Source organism: Podarcis cretensis (assembly GCF_951804945.1).
Source record: "Podarcis cretensis genome assembly, chromosome: 12".
Taxonomy (NCBI): domain Eukaryota; kingdom Metazoa; phylum Chordata; class Lepidosauria; order Squamata; family Lacertidae; genus Podarcis; species Podarcis cretensis.
The window spans coordinates 59,523,555-59,542,510 of NC_137181.1; the positions used below are offsets into that span (position 1 = coordinate 59,523,555).

Here is an 18,956-nt window from a genome sequence, read left to right on the forward strand (position 1 = left end):
CAGAGCTTCACAAGCGGGAGGAAGCAGGAGCAGAAGCCGGCACTGGGCCCAGCCCTCACTTCCGGTTCCCGTTCGGCGCCTCCATGTGCGGGGCAAGGGTGGCGGGTCAACCTTTTTCCTTGTAGGCATTTACTAAATTACATTTTACTATTTATTTTATATTAATTATAGTATTACTTTATAATTGCATTTCGTTATTTATTTTTAAATGTTATATTATAATATTATTAAATAATTTATATTGGTATAATAGTGTTTATTTAATTACCTTATAATTAGTGTCACAGAATCATAGAACTGTAGAGTTGTAAGGGTCCACAAGGGTCATCTAGTCCAAACCCCTGTAGTGCAAGAATCTTTTGCACAATGTGAGACTCGAACCCATGATCCTGAGATTAAGAGTTTCATGCTCTTACCAACTGAGCTATCCTATATTAAATTATTATTAAATTGTAATTATAGTATGGTATAGTATATTTTCATTGATTGCATTTAAATATACTACCTTTTTCTCTCCCAAGGAGGATAGTGTTGAAGGAAGTGAGGACAGGTGCCCCACCTAGACCCAAAGTCAACCCCTGCCCCCCCAAGCAGGCTCAAAGCTTCTCAAAATCATTTTCTCAGCAGCTAAAAGGCATTGCTCTGTTGTAACAAAGGTAGCTGAATAGAACAATGCTTTTTCTGCTTCCCAGGCCTGGGAATTGGCTCTTATCTCACTCTAGTTTCAACACATCTTGAACACGCTGAACCGCAAGGCTCCTCACCCCCTTTTCCTGGGAAGGGCGCCAAGAGTCCAAAAGAGTCCCAAGACAGGAGCTTTCTGTTCATGCTCAGGAAACTCATCATGGGGCAGGACTCCTGAGGAGAAAGGGGAGGGAACTGGAGGGGAATAAATGCTCTGTGCAAATGGCTGTGAACTTGTACTTGCTTTGTGAATTTATCACGCAGATGCCTTCTGCCACCCCGAATGGCAGAATAAAGCTTTTTCTCTGATTAATCCCTTTGGTGTTGTTTGACTCCTTCTTCCCTCTCCCCGGGTGCAACCTTTTTCCTACCCGTGAAAAAAGGCCTAGAAAGGCTAGTGTGGGGGATGGTGTACATCAGGGGTGCCCAAACGTTTTTCAAAGGGGGTGAGCATGCGTGAGGGCCGACCAAGGTGGCTGAGCTATTTTTAGGATTTTGCTCCAAGATATATACTGTCACGGGAGGCGGATTAGGCCCCCAAAACAGACTTTGGACATGCCTGGTGTACATGGTTCTCCTCCTTTAATCCCCCCGCATAACCCTGTGAGGAAGGTCATAGAATTGGAAGGCTCCCAAGGGTCATCTAGTGCAAACCATTTTGAAATCAATTCAGGACTTCTGCCACAGAATTTAGGAAGCTGCCATATATGGAGACAGACCATCAAGTCCAACTAGCTCAGTACTGTCTGCACTGACTGGCAGCAGCAGCGGCTCTTCAGGGTTTCAGGCAAGGAGTCTCTCCCAGCCCCACCTGAAGATGCCAGAAGGGATTGCAAGATAAACACTACCACACAGCTATGAGGCTCCTCCCTTGGAAAGTTGTTTTTTTTCTGTCGAAACTGGTGTTTCTTTTAAACTAACAAATGAGTTGTGTTTGATGAAGAGGGTGGTTAGGAACAAGTGGTGCAATTGTGTGCAGAGCACATCAGTTTTCCTGGAGCCTTTTTGGCGTTTTGGACAACCACAACTCCTATCGGCACAGCCAGCTGATAGGACCAGTTAGTGCATTAGGTCTGATGTGTCTATATAGGGTTGCCATACACCTGGATTTTCCTGGACATTTGCCTGATTTCTGCCTGGGCACTGCTTCCAACTGCAGTATTCCGTGTATGTCTAGGAAGTTTGGGATGTATGGCCACCCATGTTGACCGTCATTTTTGCCGACTTTCCTGAAAATAGCTCAAAAACATCTTTTTTTGCAATTTTGCTAAAGAAAGCTCAACATTGGTCAAAGCTAAAAAAACGATTGTGTCTGGATTTTCACTTTTTGAAATATGGCATCCCTATCGATCAAGAAAGTTCTAAGGGGAAGTTTCACAGGGTGGAAATGCTGTGCTATGTTGTTGTGCGTTAATTCTAATCCTGCGTTTTAAAATCTAAGCAAGAAATTCAGAAAACAAAGCTACGACATTCCTTTGTATTGAATTTCTGATTGTTGCGAGAAATTTTTCTGTGAGAATAAATCATTGTTGTCAACCTTACATACTTTTTTGGCAGAGGTTATAGCACTGGATTAAAAGGGAACCTTTAACCTTGTGCACTTGTGTATCTCTACAGCTCACAAGAGTGTTTTTTGCAGACTACAATCAGCACCTGGAATTCTTACTAGAGAAGAATTTTGACTAAAGTTCAACATACCATCTCATTTGGTCAGACAAACCTATTTTTGTTCGTGTTTAGATTTTATCGTATTTCCAAGCGCACCATATCACCACCCTGTGGACAAAGTTTCCAAGCAAATATATCCACTAAATTGTTATATGCCTCTCCAATCAATGTTTTTCCCTGTGGCTCAAACATTCTATTTACATGGTATCAGGTTTTTTTTTAGTTTTTGGAAATTCAGTGGCACACACCATTTACCCAAGGGGTCAGACTGTACCAATGTGTACTTTACTTGTTACCCCAACTCTCAAGTATCAGTCAGAATGCCTGAAAATACCCCACTGAACATAAGAGGGAGAGTTGTGTTGTGTGCATGTCTTGCTTGTGGGTTTCCCAAGCTTATATGACTGGCCATTGTGGGAACAGAATACTGTAAAGTAGATAGGGCTAGGTTTTTGGTCTGATCCAACAGAACTCTTAAATGCTTATGACTCAGCTAAATTAAAAACAAACAAGTACAGAAAAAAGTTTGACTGCATTCAGTGATGTTAACGTTTTTCTCAATTACTCTATGGTGCCTCTTCACATTACAGTCAATGAATGATCAATGTGCATGGATGAGGGAGCAACGTCTTACTCATTTATCGCATTACATACTCTTTTCTCAAACAAGCCCTACATGTGGTTATCCACAGCAATCCTTCAGGTTAAATTAGGATGACTGACCCAAAGTCACCTATGGAGCTCAAGTGAAAGGTACCTTGGTCCAAATGGGGCAATCCCCCAGGGGGTGAAGACAAATCACAATGTGAGACCACTTAACACCCCCCTCAGACCACCTCTGCCACCCTTCCTCCTCCTGCCCTCACCCAGGTTACTTTTTGTTGTTGCTGTTATCCTGCCACTTTACCACCAGCTTCTCCATCTGTAAAAACTTTGAACATGAGCTTTCATGTATCTGGAAAACTCACTTTGTCTTTCAATGAGTTCGTCCAAAAAAGGGTGCATTTCCTATATATTTCTTGCCCTATGGGACCAGTGTGACAGTGGGGGCAAACACTGCACCTTCTCACTTATACCAGGGAGGGAGGTAGTGAATCTGCCTCATGAGTGGAAGACAGATCTCTAACACACCTGGTACCAAGACTGCTTTCTGTTCTGACTTGTAGCAGCTTGCTAACTAAAGTCTTTCAGTATTACATGCTGCATGCATATAATCGGATTTGATTCACAGCCCCTTTGATTTAACTGCTCCCATAGAAGCCTGCATAATATCTCACTCAAGAAATACATTTAGAAAGCTTTTAACAGAAGCGCTGCCAGTTCAGCTGAGGGTAGTTCCAAAGGATTTATGAATATTTTAAAACTGTGTAATTCTGAATAAAATTTGTGGTGGTGGTGAAACCAGAGGGAACTCAGTATAATTAAATGCCTTATGAAGTTTTACCTAGAAACCACACCACTCCTGGTATGTTTATTTTTTCATATTGCGTATTCTTGTACAGTGTTTAATATTTTAAAGAACAATAATTCCACATTTTCAATATTAGGACAGTAGTATTTGGATCCATAATATTTCTTTTTTTAAAAAAATCTAGCAGATAAAGTAGAAATGAGAGTGCAGAAGCCAAATATTTAAATGGCTGGGGGAAAAGATCCTTGTATGTATCGAGGCAGTCTTCCTTAACGCATACTAGGCAATTGCAGCCAGGTAATCCTTGACCTCAGTTGGAGTGAGTCTTCTAAATCCTGCCTCATTACAGATGCCAACCTCTATGTTATCTTCTGTCATTTGTCCTTCAAAGCTTTCCTAGAGAGAGAAAAAGACGGGTTCCTTCATGAAAATGCAATTCACAAACCAGAGTTTTAACAAATACACTGCAGATATTTCTTACCTTCAGTGTCAATATAGCAGTATGAATAGCATCTTCAAGCTCCAAGTCTTCGTTGTACCTATGAAAGAACAGAAGTTTGCTAATAAATATATTTTACTGTTGCTGCAACAGCAAACATTCACAGAACTGAAAATTAGTTTCACATGGCCAAGGGCTGCATTTTGCAAATAACTTCCTATGCAGCATAGCAAATACCATTTGAAACACAGGAATCTCAAATCATTTGGGGATATGGCAGGACAGTAGAGTCAAAAAACATGCATTGGGCACACACAAACTATTTAGACACACTTAAAGGGTATGTGGATACCAACCAATAGATTTAGACAAAATATTGCAATTTACAGTAGAAGTTACACCAGTTTATTAGACACACAAGGTATCAATACCTTCCAGAAGTAAAACCCTCAGAAGCCTTAGTCACCTCTGGTCTTATTAGATGCTAAACATTCAAGACCATGAGGAAATGTCATCAAATAGTACCCACACAACTGATTTATTTAAGTGTAGAAACTGTATTGCATTCTCTCTTCTCCAACTTAGCATGAGTCTCACAAGTCTGAATATTAACATAATGTTGTAGTTCAGCTAGTCCAGTGGTTCCCAACCTTTTTTTTTTTTTTGGCCATGCCCCACCTAAACATCTCTAAAATCCTGATGCCCCCCACCAGTGACATATAATTCTTATTATTAAGAAAGTGAAAAGGCCATTAATTGTTAATAACTCATTCTCGAATTGTCCCCCTTAAAAAAATCAAATCAAATTGGCCCCCGGGAGACCAGTGCTCCTCTGGACGTTATCAGCACTGAAGTGACCTCCCCGGGGCATAAGCCTGGGCAGTGTGTATGGAGGACCTGAGCTGCCGGACGACAAGACCTTCCCCCTCTCGGCCTCGCTGATGTGGTCCAAAGAAAAACAGCAATACATTTGGCACCAGCTTAGCTGCAGGAGTTGCCAGAAGGCAGCATACAAGGCAACATCCAACTGTCTTAAGGATCCTTTTCTTCCCCTGAAGATATTCCGCAAGGCAGCATGGAGGTTTAGGATCAGTTTTCCTACTCCTAGGTGGGCTATCTTCCCAGGCTGACGAGCCCCATCTGCCCCAAAGTAAGGGAGCTTTTTATGTATTTCTATGTACACAAATTCTATGTTAATTAGCGTGCACTGACCCCAAGTGGATGTTCTGAGGCCTCAAAGAGCTGGCCCTGATCCCCATGAATTACAGGATGTTTCAATTACAGCAGAATCTTGCTGTCAAACCTTGAGTCATGCACATTATCAATGAGGCTCAGAAGGAAACTGTGGAATCCACAGGATATGGCCACTACCAATGCTTTCACCACTGCTGAAGATGATGTGATTACTGATCCTGGGATGGAAGAGAGTCGAGAGCCAAGGATGGCCAACTCTCCCTTATTGATGGGACTCGAAACCTCCATGCTCCATGCTGTACTCTAGGGAAAGGTTAATTGGTAACTTCTCATCAAGCTTTAACAATGGGATCACCATACCTACACAAGCTTCTCCTAACGAAAGCAAATTGCTATTTTTGTCTCATTTTCACAGGTGTTTCTAGCATTCTTAGTCATTTTTAAACTATAGCACTTCAACACCTAGGAAAGAGCCAGGCTAGACATGGAAAACAACACATCATTACAATACTTATAAACTTCTATCTTCAGATTTTATTATTGATTCACAGTTATGTAATCATAACATTACCTCTTTTCAAGGAATGTCTTTCCATTTACATAGTTTTTCCCCATTGCAGTTGCTTTCCACGCAAAATAAGCACCCTGGAAAAGTGAGAAAGACAGGGAGTAAATGTATGAGAACACATTATCTTCTAGTCACTGATCAATACAGTAAAAAATTAGCCTCATTTAGGGATCTCTGCTTGGAGAGATGCAGAGCAATCATATACATGTCTACTCAGAAGTAAGCCCCACTGAGTTCAGTGGGACTTAACCCTAGGTGGGATGGTATAGCAGGGGTAGCAAAGATGGAGCCTTCAGGATTTGCTGGACTACAATTCCCATCATCTCTGACCATTGGCCATGGTGGCTGAGGCTGCCAGCAATTGCTGTATAACATCATCTGGAGGGCACTATACCTGGGGTTTAGGATAGCAGACCAATTCAATGTCATAACACTAGGCTCTAAAAAATAAAAATAAGTTGAGAACTATTATCTAAAGCCTCCAGTGTGCTTTTGCCTGATACATCTGTACTACCAGGTTCACTTTCAAAATTCCCCCGCTTTAATTCCCAAATCACTCTTTAAACCCTTGATTTAAAAAGAAATTTAAGGAAAAATTACCTACTACCACTACTAGCTATTGTAACAAAATGGAAACCTCAAGTTCAGAAGCAGCCAGTTTCTGAATATTAATTGCTGAGGTGGGAAAACTATTGAATCTTTCTTATGGGCTTCCATGTTGGAAATAGGATTCTGGACAGGACAGATGTTTCGCCTAATCTGCCAAGGCTCTCTTTATGCTCTTACAACTGTAAAACTGATCACCCAAGATGTCCTGAGAGTCTGTAACCATATTCTAGTCCAGATGCTTATCATTCCCCACCCACTTATCTGGATTAATTAAAAACACATACACAGAAAGAATATGGCAATATTACAGATCTTTGAGTAAACATCCATGCTTTCTATTAAGAAGCTCCATTATGAATACTTACAGATGGATCAGACTGGAATAAGTATGGTCGTCCCTCATTCCACCCACATATTAGCAATGATACACCAAATGGGCGTACGCCCCTACAAAGCAAAACATTTGAAAAGGATTAATGATAACAGAAGGTTATCTTGGGAACAAATAAGATCAGCATTAAGGATGCTGACTGACGGACTCATCTATATACACACTTACAAGCATATTCCTCTTCTATCTATTCTAAAGAAGTTACATCATGCCTCGTACAAATAGTTTGTACACTGTTCTGAGTCTTTATGGCTGCCAACTGTTTTCTTGGTTCTGTTTCTATGCCTTAACCAGCAACCTGCCATATAGAAATTAAGCAGCTCAATATTTTGCTGGCTATGAGACAGATGAGAAGAGATCGTCATCTTTATTTTGACCCCACTTTCCCCTATGAAAAAGGAAGTCCAAAGCAGCTAACATCATACAGAAGAAAACAGTTAAATACAGAACTCATAGTTATTTCAGTAGAGAAAATACAAGAAAGGAAAGACAACCCCATTGCTTAATTTTAGCAAGTCAAACAACTGTTCCAATGTACAAGAGCAGGTCCAGGAAATTACTGGCAACTCTACTTTTCCTACTTAGAAAACTGTAAAAAATATACAAAAACGACTTTAGCACAGAAAAGCATTTAAGGTATAACAGTAACTGTGTTTCCTGCTCTTCATTCTCCTTTGCATAAATAGCTTCCAGCCTTATAGGTAATCAGCTTGAGAGTGTGGCATTGCTGTTCAGCACACTTAAAAGTATCAGACCAAATGCTCTTCAAAAGTGAATACAGTCATACCTCAGGTTAAAGTAGCTTCAGGTTGAGCGTTTTTAGGTTGCGTTCCACAGCGACCGGGAAGTAACGGAACGGGTTACTTCCGGGTTTCATCACTTGCGCATGCAGACGCTCAAAATGACGTCACGCGCATGCACAGAAGCAGCAAATTGCAACCTACGCACACGCAGACGCGGGTTGTGTTCTGCTCAGGATGCGAACGGGGCTCCGGAACGGATCCCATTCGCATCCAGAGGTACCACTGTAGAAGAACAAGAGGAGAGTTTATGAGGCTGGCCATGGCATGCAGACAAGGCTGAACTCTTGTCTGTATGTACCCAGTTTGATTTGCAGCTCCTCAGATGGAGAGGCAAAAATCTCACTGATATATGGTAAAAGGGTGAGGGGGCTGCATTAGAGTACAATCTATTCTGCGTACAGGACAGCTCTTAGTAAATTTCAGTTGTTTTAGAATAAACAAGGGGCAGGGGGAAGGCATACCCAGATTGTGTGTATTCTTGCATTACAGAAGCAATTCTCTGCACTAGCTGAGCTGTTGGAATAGGTTCATGATAAACCAAGTAGTACTGCTGGGCCAGTTTGCGTGCTCTGTGGACAAGTACTCTGAGAAAAAGAAGAAAAGAAATAGTGAGTGAGTGAAGAAATCAAAACATCCATTATAACAAAGTCCAAAGCAACTTGGGAAAGATTAAACTGAAGGAATATTTACTATCAGCTAATGAAATAATTTGATACTGCACTGGGATCTAGCAACTCAAAAAAGGTTGTCTATTATTGTGAGGTTACGAATGTGCTACAGCGGCCAGAACATTTCTGTCCAAGAAAGGGAGTGGTTAGCATCCCAGCCAAAGCTGGTAACAGATGCACCACACCAGAGGACACCTGGGCCTCTAGTAAAGATGAACACGCTTCAATGAACACCCTTAAAATAGGGACCTGTTTGTTTAGGTGAAGCACAACCCCATTCAGAACAGACAATCTCTCAAAATTTGGATCCAGGAACCTTTCACCCATAGCCTGTCTTATTACGATTCAATGTCAGTTTATTTGCCCTCATCCAGTCAATCAGCTCCCATCATCCCTGACCACTGGCTATAGTAACTGGTGCTTATGGGAGTTGGGAGACAAAAAACATCTGGAAGGCCCAATGTTCCCTATCCCTGCAATAACTTATGAGCAATGTCTCTCAGCTCTGTAATATTGTGGGATGTGGTAGCTCAAGGTTCTCCAAATATGATTAAAAACCAAACACTGGCCCATTAATTTGTATCATGAACAAAGCTGGCTGTCAGACACTCCTAACAGTGCTAGCCCCACCCTCAAAGAGCCACACATTAGACAGACACATCTGCAACAACAAAAAAACTTATGCAAGTAGACTTGCAGCAGGGGTTGCCAACACGGTTCCAATGGGTGCCTTAACTTAGGACCACTAGGTGGGGGCCCTAGACTTTGCGCTTTCATTAAAAAAGAAAAGAAAAGCCTCTAGCCCTACTAAAGAGAATTTTATCAAGCAAAATGTACAGTTACCCTACCAAGTGATTTCTGCGAAATTAGCCAGCCTGGCTGCTCCTGCCTGTTGCTTTTTTCAGTCAATCAGTGAAGTGACTGACAAGTCTGGATGACAGGCAACAGGAATTTCTTGGGTCCTAAGGAGGTCCTGCTTTACCCTACCCTTTCGTACACCTTTCCTCCTCCTTATTTTCTAGTCTTTGAAATCTCTGTAGCTCACTTTTCCTTTTTTCCTAGCAACCAGGATGCATCTTTTCTGTGATGGGTTTTCTGAGATCAAGTACTCCCTAGAAATTTTCTGTAAACAGTACTATATAATAAGTGTGGGTTGATATTAAAAATCCACCCCCAACCTGAAAAGGCAAATGTAAAACTTTGCAAACAGGCATACGGGTGACTCCTGCTGTGCAGGAACCAAAGACTAGGCACTTATTAAGAATTCATGGTATAGTTAATCTGCAGTGCAATGGTATACATGTCTACACATAAGTATGTCTCTTTGTCTTTAATGGGTCTTACTTCTAGGTAAGTGAGTACAGAATGGCAAACTAGGCTTTAGTTTAGCGTTGGCACTGGGGAAAACACAGGGTTGCGTCTTTAACAGCTGTATGGTAGTTTAAGCTTTTCCTAATATGGAAATACAATTATGGGAAAAGCTTCACCATGGGTGTACTCTCCAATTTTGTGTTGTGTCACGCCTCCCTAGCAGCCACTTTGTGGCAGGCACCCACAGAACTCAAAATTCAAAATATGCCCAGTGGCCCAAAAAGGTTGGTGACTCCTGCCTTGCATACATGTCAGGGTGAAGCCTTGTGCAACCTTGGGGACAGGACCAGAGCTGTCACGATATGTATCATCCATCCAGAGGATGTTGAAATGGCACCACAGACCCAATGCTGTGCGGCCTATAGCGGGGCAAGAGCCAAAGACCAATAGCAAGAGTCTATCACAGTGTTTCCCTCCTTGCCTTCAAGATACCTGTAATCAGGACCCATGCCACTATACACCAAGCCTATGTGTTTGGTTATGGATTCCACTTTGTGTACACTTCGTTCATCATACAGAATGGATTTCTGCTTTTTTTCTGTTGCCAGTACCACGCCATTTGAAGCTGCACAAAGAAAACAAATATTTTAGTCAATGTAGTTAAAATATCTTCCTTCCATTTTCCTCATAATCTTTCAAATCCACAATGCTTAAAGCAGGCAACTAGAATAATTCATCTACTTGTATATACTTTACTAATCGTATCACATAAATGCAATGCATTATTTGGCACTATTACTAAGGATGCCTACCCACCAGATGATTTGGTTCAAACCCCAAATTGGCACTGCATAATAAAACAGGCCAATTCGACTCAGATGAATTTGGAGGCAGCTCGATTCAACTCAGGGGTCTCTGTGATGGACGCCTTTCAAGTTTGATTAAAAAAACAAAACAAATAACATCAAACATCAAAACATACTAATATTTGGGTAGAACTGGATGAAATCTTAAGAAACACTGCCCCTTCTGAAGGCATGAATCCTGCCAAATTTCAGAAGGATATGTGCAGTTTTATTCCTACAGCTGTTAAGTGATTCCCACTATATGTCCCCCAGCCAAAGTTCCTTTAAAGTTAATTTTTGGGTAGAAATAATCAGATGAGATTTTCTTTATGAATAAAATAATTCTCTCCAATTACAAACTAAAGTTGTTGGATGTGAAAGACCCCCCCCTCAAAAAAACCCCTCTCTGACCATTTCCTCAAGTTAGTGATATAAGTTTCTGGTTTGCAAAGCTGCTCTCATTTCCTCCCTTCCACCCATACTGAGGTATCACAAATCACTTCAGGGTTCATTGTACAGTACAAGGCTGCATGGGTTGAAGCAGATCTCACTTGTTTTGGGAGAAACTCAAAATCCTTCCAAGACAGCCAAATCCAATAAACACCCCTAATGGTTATGTGCTACCTCAATATCACTAGACATGCCTACTTAGAAAAAAACGAAAAAGTTCAGTAAAAAAAACGGAAAAGAAGCTTTTCAAACTTTCCACCTCATTCCACATTATCTGCTGAGGAATCTTAGCAGCTGTGCCTCATAACAGATGTGGAGGATTGTGTGAAGTGCACCCTGGCTAGAACTGTCTGGCCTCACAGTGGCCCAACGCAAACTGACTGCACCTATATCTAGCTTGGTTAAACATTGACAAGAGTGCTTTTCCTCCCAAGGGCCCCAAGTGGCACGCACTGGGTTTGAATTCAATTCTTAAACTCAAAAACTGGCCAGGAAGAGATTTGTTTTGTTTCAAAACCAAACCACGCATTATCTGTATTTTAATATCAGTATGGTGAATTGCTACAAAGCTAGGGTGGTAATGGGAATCAAGACTTACATGTGCATTATTAGATGGCCAAAAGGGGAAAATGAATATTTCCACAATCATCCCCTCCTCCCTGGCCCACAACAACTTACTCTGTAGTTCTTACTCTGGAAGGGTTATGGTTGGAACCCCACTGGGACAAAAACGTAATTTAAAAGCTCTGGGGGTACTAGGATGGGTTCATGTCCCCACCATCCCCATCCCTTTATTTAATATTTTATATACAGTCATACCTCGGGTTACAAACACTGCGGGTTGTGCATTTTCAGGTTGCGGACAGCGCCAAACCCGGAAGTACAGGAACGGGTTACTTCCAGGTTTTGGTGCTTGCGCATGCGCAAAATGATGTCACGTGCATGCGCAAAAGCTGCACTTCAGGCTGCGAATGCTGCGGGTTGCGAACGTGCCTCCCGGACAGATCACGTTCGCAACCCAAGGTATGACTGTCATTTGTTAAATTTGTATCATACCTCTCCACTAAATGGTGCTCAAGGCAGCTAGCAATAATACAATACATGCTGCTAGACTATAACTCCCACCAGTCCTAGCCAGCATGGTCAATGATTATGGAAGTTGCAATCCAACAGCATCTGGAGGGTCACAGGTTCCCTAACCTCTGAGCTCAATGGAGCTTATTTCTGAGTAGACATGTGTAGGTTTGCACTGTTGGTATGACCAAAATAGGGTCAAGCCAGGTTACTGCTTTCATGCTGATTCTTTTCAGATCAATTTCTGGCAATCATACTACACCACAATCCTAATAAAGTCTACTCAGAATTAGGTGGTGTTGAACTCTATGAGGCTTACTCTCAAGCAAATGGGGCTAGGACTTCAGCCTCAATACCTATAATCTATGTCTGCTTTCTCGTTTTTTCTTTGCTTTTAGGTCACAAAATGCCAAAGTAGGTACACACAGACATACAAACTAGCAACATTTTTGTGGGCTTATTAATCGTGCAAGCATTTGAATACCTTTAATTCCAACTGATGGGGCTCCTGCGGCAACAGCTGCCAAAGCATATTCAATCTGAACAAGCTTTCCAGAAGGGCTAAAAGAAAGCAAACAATTCATGAGACACCTTGGTAAGAAAACATTTTCAAATCTGAAAATGCCAAGCAACTTATGGCCTTTCATTGGGCCTTTTTTCACCAATATGCACTCATGTCAAGGTCTGGCAACAAGCTCAAAGTAATCTCATAATAAAAACTGAAAAGGGGAAAAGAAAGCCCACCAAAATAGTTTTACTTTCGTTTTTGGTGTAACATTTGTTTCATGTTCATAATCCTCAACACACTGAATGCAATGTCATTTATTTCCAAGTAAACATGCATCTGTAAGGCTGCAATCCTATGGAAACTAATTTGGGATTAAGTGCAAATCCGATTCAATTTAATAGGTCTTAAAGGAGACACTAATATGATATGAATTATTATTTTCATAAAATCTCAACGCATATACGTTAGTCGTGTGTTCAGAGATATTTGTTTCTCTTTCTATAGGGTTATAAGGGAAACGAGGCCTGCTTTGGGCTCTCGCCTTAACCAAGCCGTGCGGAGGGAGAGTCAATCTGTGGCTTAAAATCCTGCATACTGGATCTAAAGGCTCATCTCTACATGGTTTAGCAGTGTTAGAAATCCCGATATATAAACTAGGTGCCAAATGCCTCCTTAAACCAGGGTTACAGTCACCAAAATGGAAGGTCTTTGTTTCCTGAAATTCATTCTGACTGTGCAGATAAAATATAACTGGCAGAATTCTACAAGGTGTGGCATTAATGTGTGAAAACAGTCCAGATCCAGGGATCCCCCGGCATGCATGCACCTCCGGAGACCTGGGGTGCCATCCTGACCCCCGGCATCTTCACTCGGTCCCAAGCGGCCCATAGCCAGGTGCAAAGTGCTCAGGACCGGGCTGCTGGAGAACCCGCATTCCCTCAAGCATGTCTGATGGGGATCCGCGTCAGAAACTCACCGCAGTTTCCACCCGCGCCACTTTCTTCTCCGAGCGAGAGGCGAGAAGCGCCAGCGGTGACTCCGCAAAAACCTCGCCTCTCCCTCCGTTTCAGCGGCAACGAAACGGAGCCCCTCCGAGAGGCCCACGAATCCTCCCCTCACTGAAGGCCAGCGCCCCGGGCCTCCTACGCGCGCCCTGCCGCCCCTGAGGGGACACCGCTCCTTACCTGAAAGTGGTGAGGGAGAAGCTGTAGCCGCGTTCCGCCATTTTGACCAGCGCGATTGAACCCCCTCGCTCCGCCCGCCCTGCATAACCGGCTCCGCCCGCTTTCTGAGGCTGCGCACGCGCGCTGCGTACTGTTTTTACAGCGCATGCGCAAAAAGAGAAACCATGTAGAGCGCCGACTACAGAACCATGAACAGATTGAACTTCCGGGAACTCTCGAAAGCCGCGAAACTCTATGGCAGCCTTTCTCAACCTTGGGTCGTTCGTACCCGCCCTCAAACGTTGTTGGACTACAACTCCCGTCATCCCTTGCTAGCAGAACTGGTAGCCAGGGGTGATGGGAGTTGCAGTCCAACAACGTCTGAGCCACCCGCCACCTCCTCAGGTTGAAAAAGACTGTGGTAGTGGTGATGGTTTGGTTTCGGGGCCGTTGGCGGGGCCGTTCCTTCCCTCAGCATTGTCAACGACGAGATCCGGGGATCGCCGGCTCCCTCTGCTATGCATGCCGGGAACCGTTGCCTCACCCTCAGGCGCTAGAGGAGGGCGTGCTGGGACATGTAGTCCACTCTCAGCCAAGTGGCTTGGCGGAAACGCCGCCCAAGAGAGAAGGAGGACTCGGTTTCCCAGCGCCCTCAGCGCCGCGAAGGCGGAGGGCCGGTCAAGATGGCGGCGGTGGCGCTGCTGCTGGTCTTCCCGTCTCCTTTGCCTCGGATCCAAGGCTTCCTCCGAAGCTGCTGGGCGCAGCTGGGCTGCCGCAGCCCGCCCGGGGGTAGGTGCTGGCTCCGTCTCCTCGAGGGGTCGCGGGGCCTCCTCCGGGGCGCCTCCCAAGCTGGGCTTTCCGGCTGTTTCTGTACAGCTCCCGTCATCTCAGGCGCCCTTTTAGGACAAGCGCCGCTGGAGACGCCGCTTTACTCGGGGCGGGAAGAATTTGCACTGTTTTGTTCTTGCTTTCATTATATGCATATATATTTTTCCCCCTGGTATTTTTATGCTGGTGGGAGCTGCCCCGAATGCGTGTGTGTTTTTTGTGTTTTTTTGCAGAGGGGGCTGGATTCTGGAAACTATTTATTTATAAGATTTGTTACCCACCCATCACCCGTGCTATTTACTGCATTGGCCAGAATATAAGCCGCACCTTTAAAATTGGAGGGCGAAAAGAAAAAATACCCGCATATAAGCTGCTCTATTCCTTGCTGCCGTTGGCTGCATACTGGCCGGGGAGTGGGGAGCTGTGCTGCCTTTCCCCTTCCTCGCTCTCTGCAAGGTGCAAGGTGGGCACCGCTTTGCCCGCTCCTGGCTGCATACCGGAAGGTCGCGAATATAAGCCACAATTTAGCTTTTCATAGTCGGAATTTGGGGGGCTAAAGAGGCTTATATTCAGGCCAATATGGTATTCTATTTATATATTTTGTAAAAATTATGTGCCGTTTGAATATATATATATATATATATATATATATATATATACACACACACACACACACACACACCACAAAGTGGTTTACAAAAAGATAAAACAGCAAAATCGAGGAAAAATTCACAAACCTCCTTTGAAGCATGAAGGTTATGGAAACAGAATATGCAATTACTAACATAACTTGAACCACTACAGTTGTTACTGTCGGTTATCTATTGTTACTAGTTAAATTTGTTATTTGCTTTATCTTAATCGTGGCAGACCAGAGCAACTTAAAAATCAAACAGAGACAAAGCACCGCATCTGCACGTGCGGAGCGATTTGTGCTTCTGCGCATGTGTGAAGTGCGATTTAGCACTTCTGCGCATGCGCGAGCGGCAAACCTGGAAGTAAGAGTCTCATTGAGCAAAACCACTTCTTGAAATATTGTATCTAATTAATAAAGGTAAGCAAATTACCACAACTAAATTATTTGTAACTAAGTTATTTGTATTTGTCTTTAAGCTCCTGCTTTAGCAATTCAGGGTCCAGCTTTTTTACCTGAACCTATAGAAGAGAATGCTGAAAGTAAGGAGACTCCAAGCTTTCTAGACAGCATATTTTGGATGGCAGCCCCAAAATCAAGGCGGACCATTGAAGTAAATCGCTGCAGGCGAAGGAATCCTAGGAACCTTATAAAAATAAAGGTAACTCATCACATTTCTGTTGTCTTTCTCCCCTTATTTTTGTAGATTTTCTATTCCTCAATGCTCTCAAGATGCTTGTAATTTCTTATTTATTCATATTGGTATTGTAAATTTACCACAGGAAATTTTTCATTTAAAATCTGTCTGCAGCTCCTGTGCTGAATCTTTAAATTGTGATGGTATTGCATTTTGAAAACTTAAACCTTTATGTATACTACTTGACATGAGGGCTTTCTCAGGTTGCTGGAAAACAATGTATTATATCACAATGGTAATGAGATAGTCATTGCCCTACATGGCTCTTAGCATTTGTGAAATCTCTCTTTTTAAATTGTTCATTGCCCAACGTTTTGTTTTCTTTCTTGTCTTTAGCGAAACATTGATGTCTGTCCTCAGTGTGGCAACCTGAAACTGAAGCATATTCTTTGTGGCTATTGTTATGCAAAGGTTAAACAGGAGACAGTTGCCATAAGGAAAGAAATAGGGGCACAGGAGGGAGGACCACATAAGGCTCCACCTGTAGAGACTGTTGTCCTGTATGAGGGAGAGAAAGCTAGAGATGAAGATGAAGGCAAGCGGATCATAGAACGAACAAGGAAGCGCCCATCTTGGTTCACACAGGACTGATTATGTAGCACGGTGGAATCTTTGGTCGCAAAATCCTTGATCTCGCAGAGTAAAAATAGCTGAAAAAAAATGCTACTCATAACACTTATCCCCAGAAAGGGTAAATTTAAATTGTATTTTTTAATTTGCCATTGTAGTACAGCATCACTGCTGTACTTTAAATGTTAGCTGGGTGGCTAATTTAGCTAATGTAAACTTAGCTGATTTTATCATTGTATTAAAGTTGGTTAAGCAAAGTCAATCATTTGCAGGAGCAGATTCTTACGATATCTATTTGGTCATATTACACTGTACTGTGCATTGGGGGGAAACCATGGATTTAAACTGTATTTGTAAATGAAATAAAGCATATTCAGCATTATAATAAATACTGTGTGTGGCTCCATTTGAAATTCTGTGAAATTTTGAGCTATGAGGAGGTGAGGATTGTGAGAATGTAAGAAGTCAAGTAGAGCAATTAAGTGAGTTGACATGGATCTCTTGCTGAGTTGGAGCCCAATGGTTGAGAGGTGGTTTTGTTCTTTCATTGCTACTGGCTACATCTAAATAGTGACATCTGTTTCCATTTAGAAGCTTGTAAAATAGTTGGTTTTGTGTTTGTGAGGTCCTTTGAGAATCTTTAATGAAAAGGACAATTACGTTAATAGTCTGAACCATAACTTGGGTATGCATGAAGCACTTCTTAAACCAACATCATTTCACTGATCCAGCCACTAGTAACACAAATTTAATCTCATTGATTAGATGAGATTGAAGAGCCAGTGTGGTGTAGTGGTTAAGAGCGGTAGTCTCATAATCTGGGGAACCAGGTTCGCGTCTCGGCTCCTCCACATGCAGTTGCTGGGTGACCTTGGGCCAGTCACACTTCTCTGAAGTCTCTCAACCCCACTCACCTCACAGAGTGTTTGTTTTGATGGAGGAAAGGAAAAGGAGAATGTGAGCCGCTTTGAGACTCCTGAAGGGGAGTGAAAGGCGGGATATCAAATCCAAACTCTTCTTCTGTACCATGTTGTACCGGCATTGTGGGCTTGGAGTTTAACTTTTTCCCATCTATTCTTTGAGAATCCTATTACTGAGCTCATCAACTTTCATCTCTTATAAGGGCCAATATTTTCCCATGATACATGATCCCTTGCAGTCGCTAGATACCTGATTAATGTATTATTTCATAAGAGGAGAAATGGATCACTGTATGACTCTGACAGCTTAGCCAAACTTAAGAACCATCAATAAGTGCCAGAACTAAGACGCATATCCCCCAAAATCTGAGGGATTTGAATTGCGGTTGACATAGAGGGAGCTTACTGTGTATAGTTTACTTAATTGAAGTAAAATTGGTTTTATAGGGGTGTTTTAACTTGGAACTGTTTAAATTGTATTGTTTATGGATAAATTTTGATGTATTGTTTTTAGATATGGGCCAATGGCCGTAATAAACCAATCATCATCATTCCCATGATACAAACTTTAGAAAAAATCCTTGTTTGTAATGCATGTAAAACTTACTGTTTTCTACCAAGTGACATTTGCACCTACCACGTACAGTTGTTTATCTTCTTATCCATCAGTTCAAATAACAAAGTTACTCTGTGGCAGAGGGAAAATAAGAACTCTGTCCCAAGTAAACACCCATTTTGTGCTCTAAATAAAAAGAAACAAATCAACATTGATGTGTTTGGTTTTATGACTACAGTGGTACCTCGGGTTAAGAACTTAATTCGTTCTGGAGGTCTGTTCTTAACCTGAAAGTGTTCTTAACCTGAAGCACCACTTTAACCTATGGGGCCTCCCGCTGCCGCCGTGCCACGATTTCTGTTCTCATCCTGGAGCAAAGTTCTTAACCCGAGGTACTATTTCTGGGTTAGCGGAGTCTGTAACCTGAAGCATATGTAACCCAAGGTACCACTGTGCATGGTTGATATTTTGCAGAATTTTGAGTTACTTAGCAGGAACTGGGTATAGAAGGAATAGGAAGAGATGAGACATTATGAAGCAAGACTAGAAGGTGTTGGAATAACGGGGGAGTTTCAAGGCTTCATGGCAGCCTTAGCTCCTTTGATACTTCCTATTTTTCTAATATTTTCTACATCCATCATGACTAGGAACCTGTAAATAAAGAGCTGAAATTTAAAGGAGTTGAGATCCTTAGAGCCAAATTCTCAACAGAAAAGAGCACACAATCACATGGAATTGAAGCCCTAGACAAAACCTGGCATGAGTGGAACACTGGCCATACCATACCTTCCAGGTGGAAGGGGGGAGGAATAATAATAATAATAATATGCTGCCCATCTGACTGGGTTGCCCCAGCCAATCTGGGCTGCTCCCAACAAAAAATGTACAACATCACACACTAAAAACTTGCCTGAACAAGGCTGCCTCCCAGAATTATGAAAGCCATCGCGGGTTCTGATTTGATC

At 42.5% G+C, this 18,956-nt stretch overlaps 2 protein-coding genes across 2 annotated transcripts; one reads left to right on the forward strand and one right to left on the reverse strand.

Moving 5' to 3' along the window:
* Window positions 1-3,790: 3,790 nt before the first annotated feature.
* On the reverse strand, window positions 3,791-13,932 carry PSMA2 (proteasome 20S subunit alpha 2). Its single transcript, XM_079947633.1, has 8 exons — window positions 13,808-13,932; window positions 12,600-12,676; window positions 10,239-10,371; window positions 8,229-8,351; window positions 6,939-7,020; window positions 5,968-6,041; window positions 4,245-4,302; window positions 3,791-4,159 (listed from the first exon to the last, which is right to left on the reverse strand). Exons 1-8 carry the CDS (start codon window positions 13,846-13,848, stop codon window positions 4,043-4,045), a joined length of 705 nt encoding a protein of 234 aa, XP_079803759.1. The 5' UTR covers window positions 13,849-13,932; the 3' UTR covers window positions 3,791-4,042.
* Window positions 13,933-14,422: 490 nt separating this feature from the next.
* Window positions 14,423-16,904, forward strand: MRPL32 (mitochondrial ribosomal protein L32). The gene is made up of 3 exons (XM_079947676.1): window positions 14,423-14,575; window positions 15,728-15,909; window positions 16,282-16,904. Exons 1-3 carry the CDS (start codon window positions 14,470-14,472, stop codon window positions 16,534-16,536), a joined length of 543 nt encoding a protein of 180 aa, XP_079803802.1. The 5' UTR covers window positions 14,423-14,469; the 3' UTR covers window positions 16,537-16,904.
* Window positions 16,905-18,956: the final 2,052 nt, after the last annotated feature.

Coding starts and splice junctions, on each gene's coding strand:
- PSMA2 (XM_079947633.1), bottom strand. CDS start 13,848: ATGGCGGAACGCGGCTACAGCTTCTCCCTCACCACTTTCAG. Junction 12,677..13,807: donor TTCTCCCTCACCACTTTCAG/GTAAGGAGCGGT, acceptor GCTTTCTTTTAG/CCCTTCTGGAAAGCTTGTTC. Junction 6,042..6,938: donor TATTCCAGTCTGATCCATCT/GTAAGTATTCAT, acceptor TCACTTTTCCAG/GGTGCTTATTTTGCGTGGAA.
- MRPL32 (XM_079947676.1), top strand. CDS start 14,470: ATGGCGGCGGTGGCGCTGCTGCTGGTCTTCCCGTCTCCTTTGCCTCGG. Junction 14,576..15,727: donor CTGCCGCAGCCCGCCCGGGG/GTAGGTGCTGGC, acceptor TTTGTCTTTAAG/CTCCTGCTTTAGCAATTCAG. Junction 15,910..16,281: donor GGAACCTTATAAAAATAAAG/GTAACTCATCAC, acceptor TCTTGTCTTTAG/CGAAACATTGATGTCTGTCC.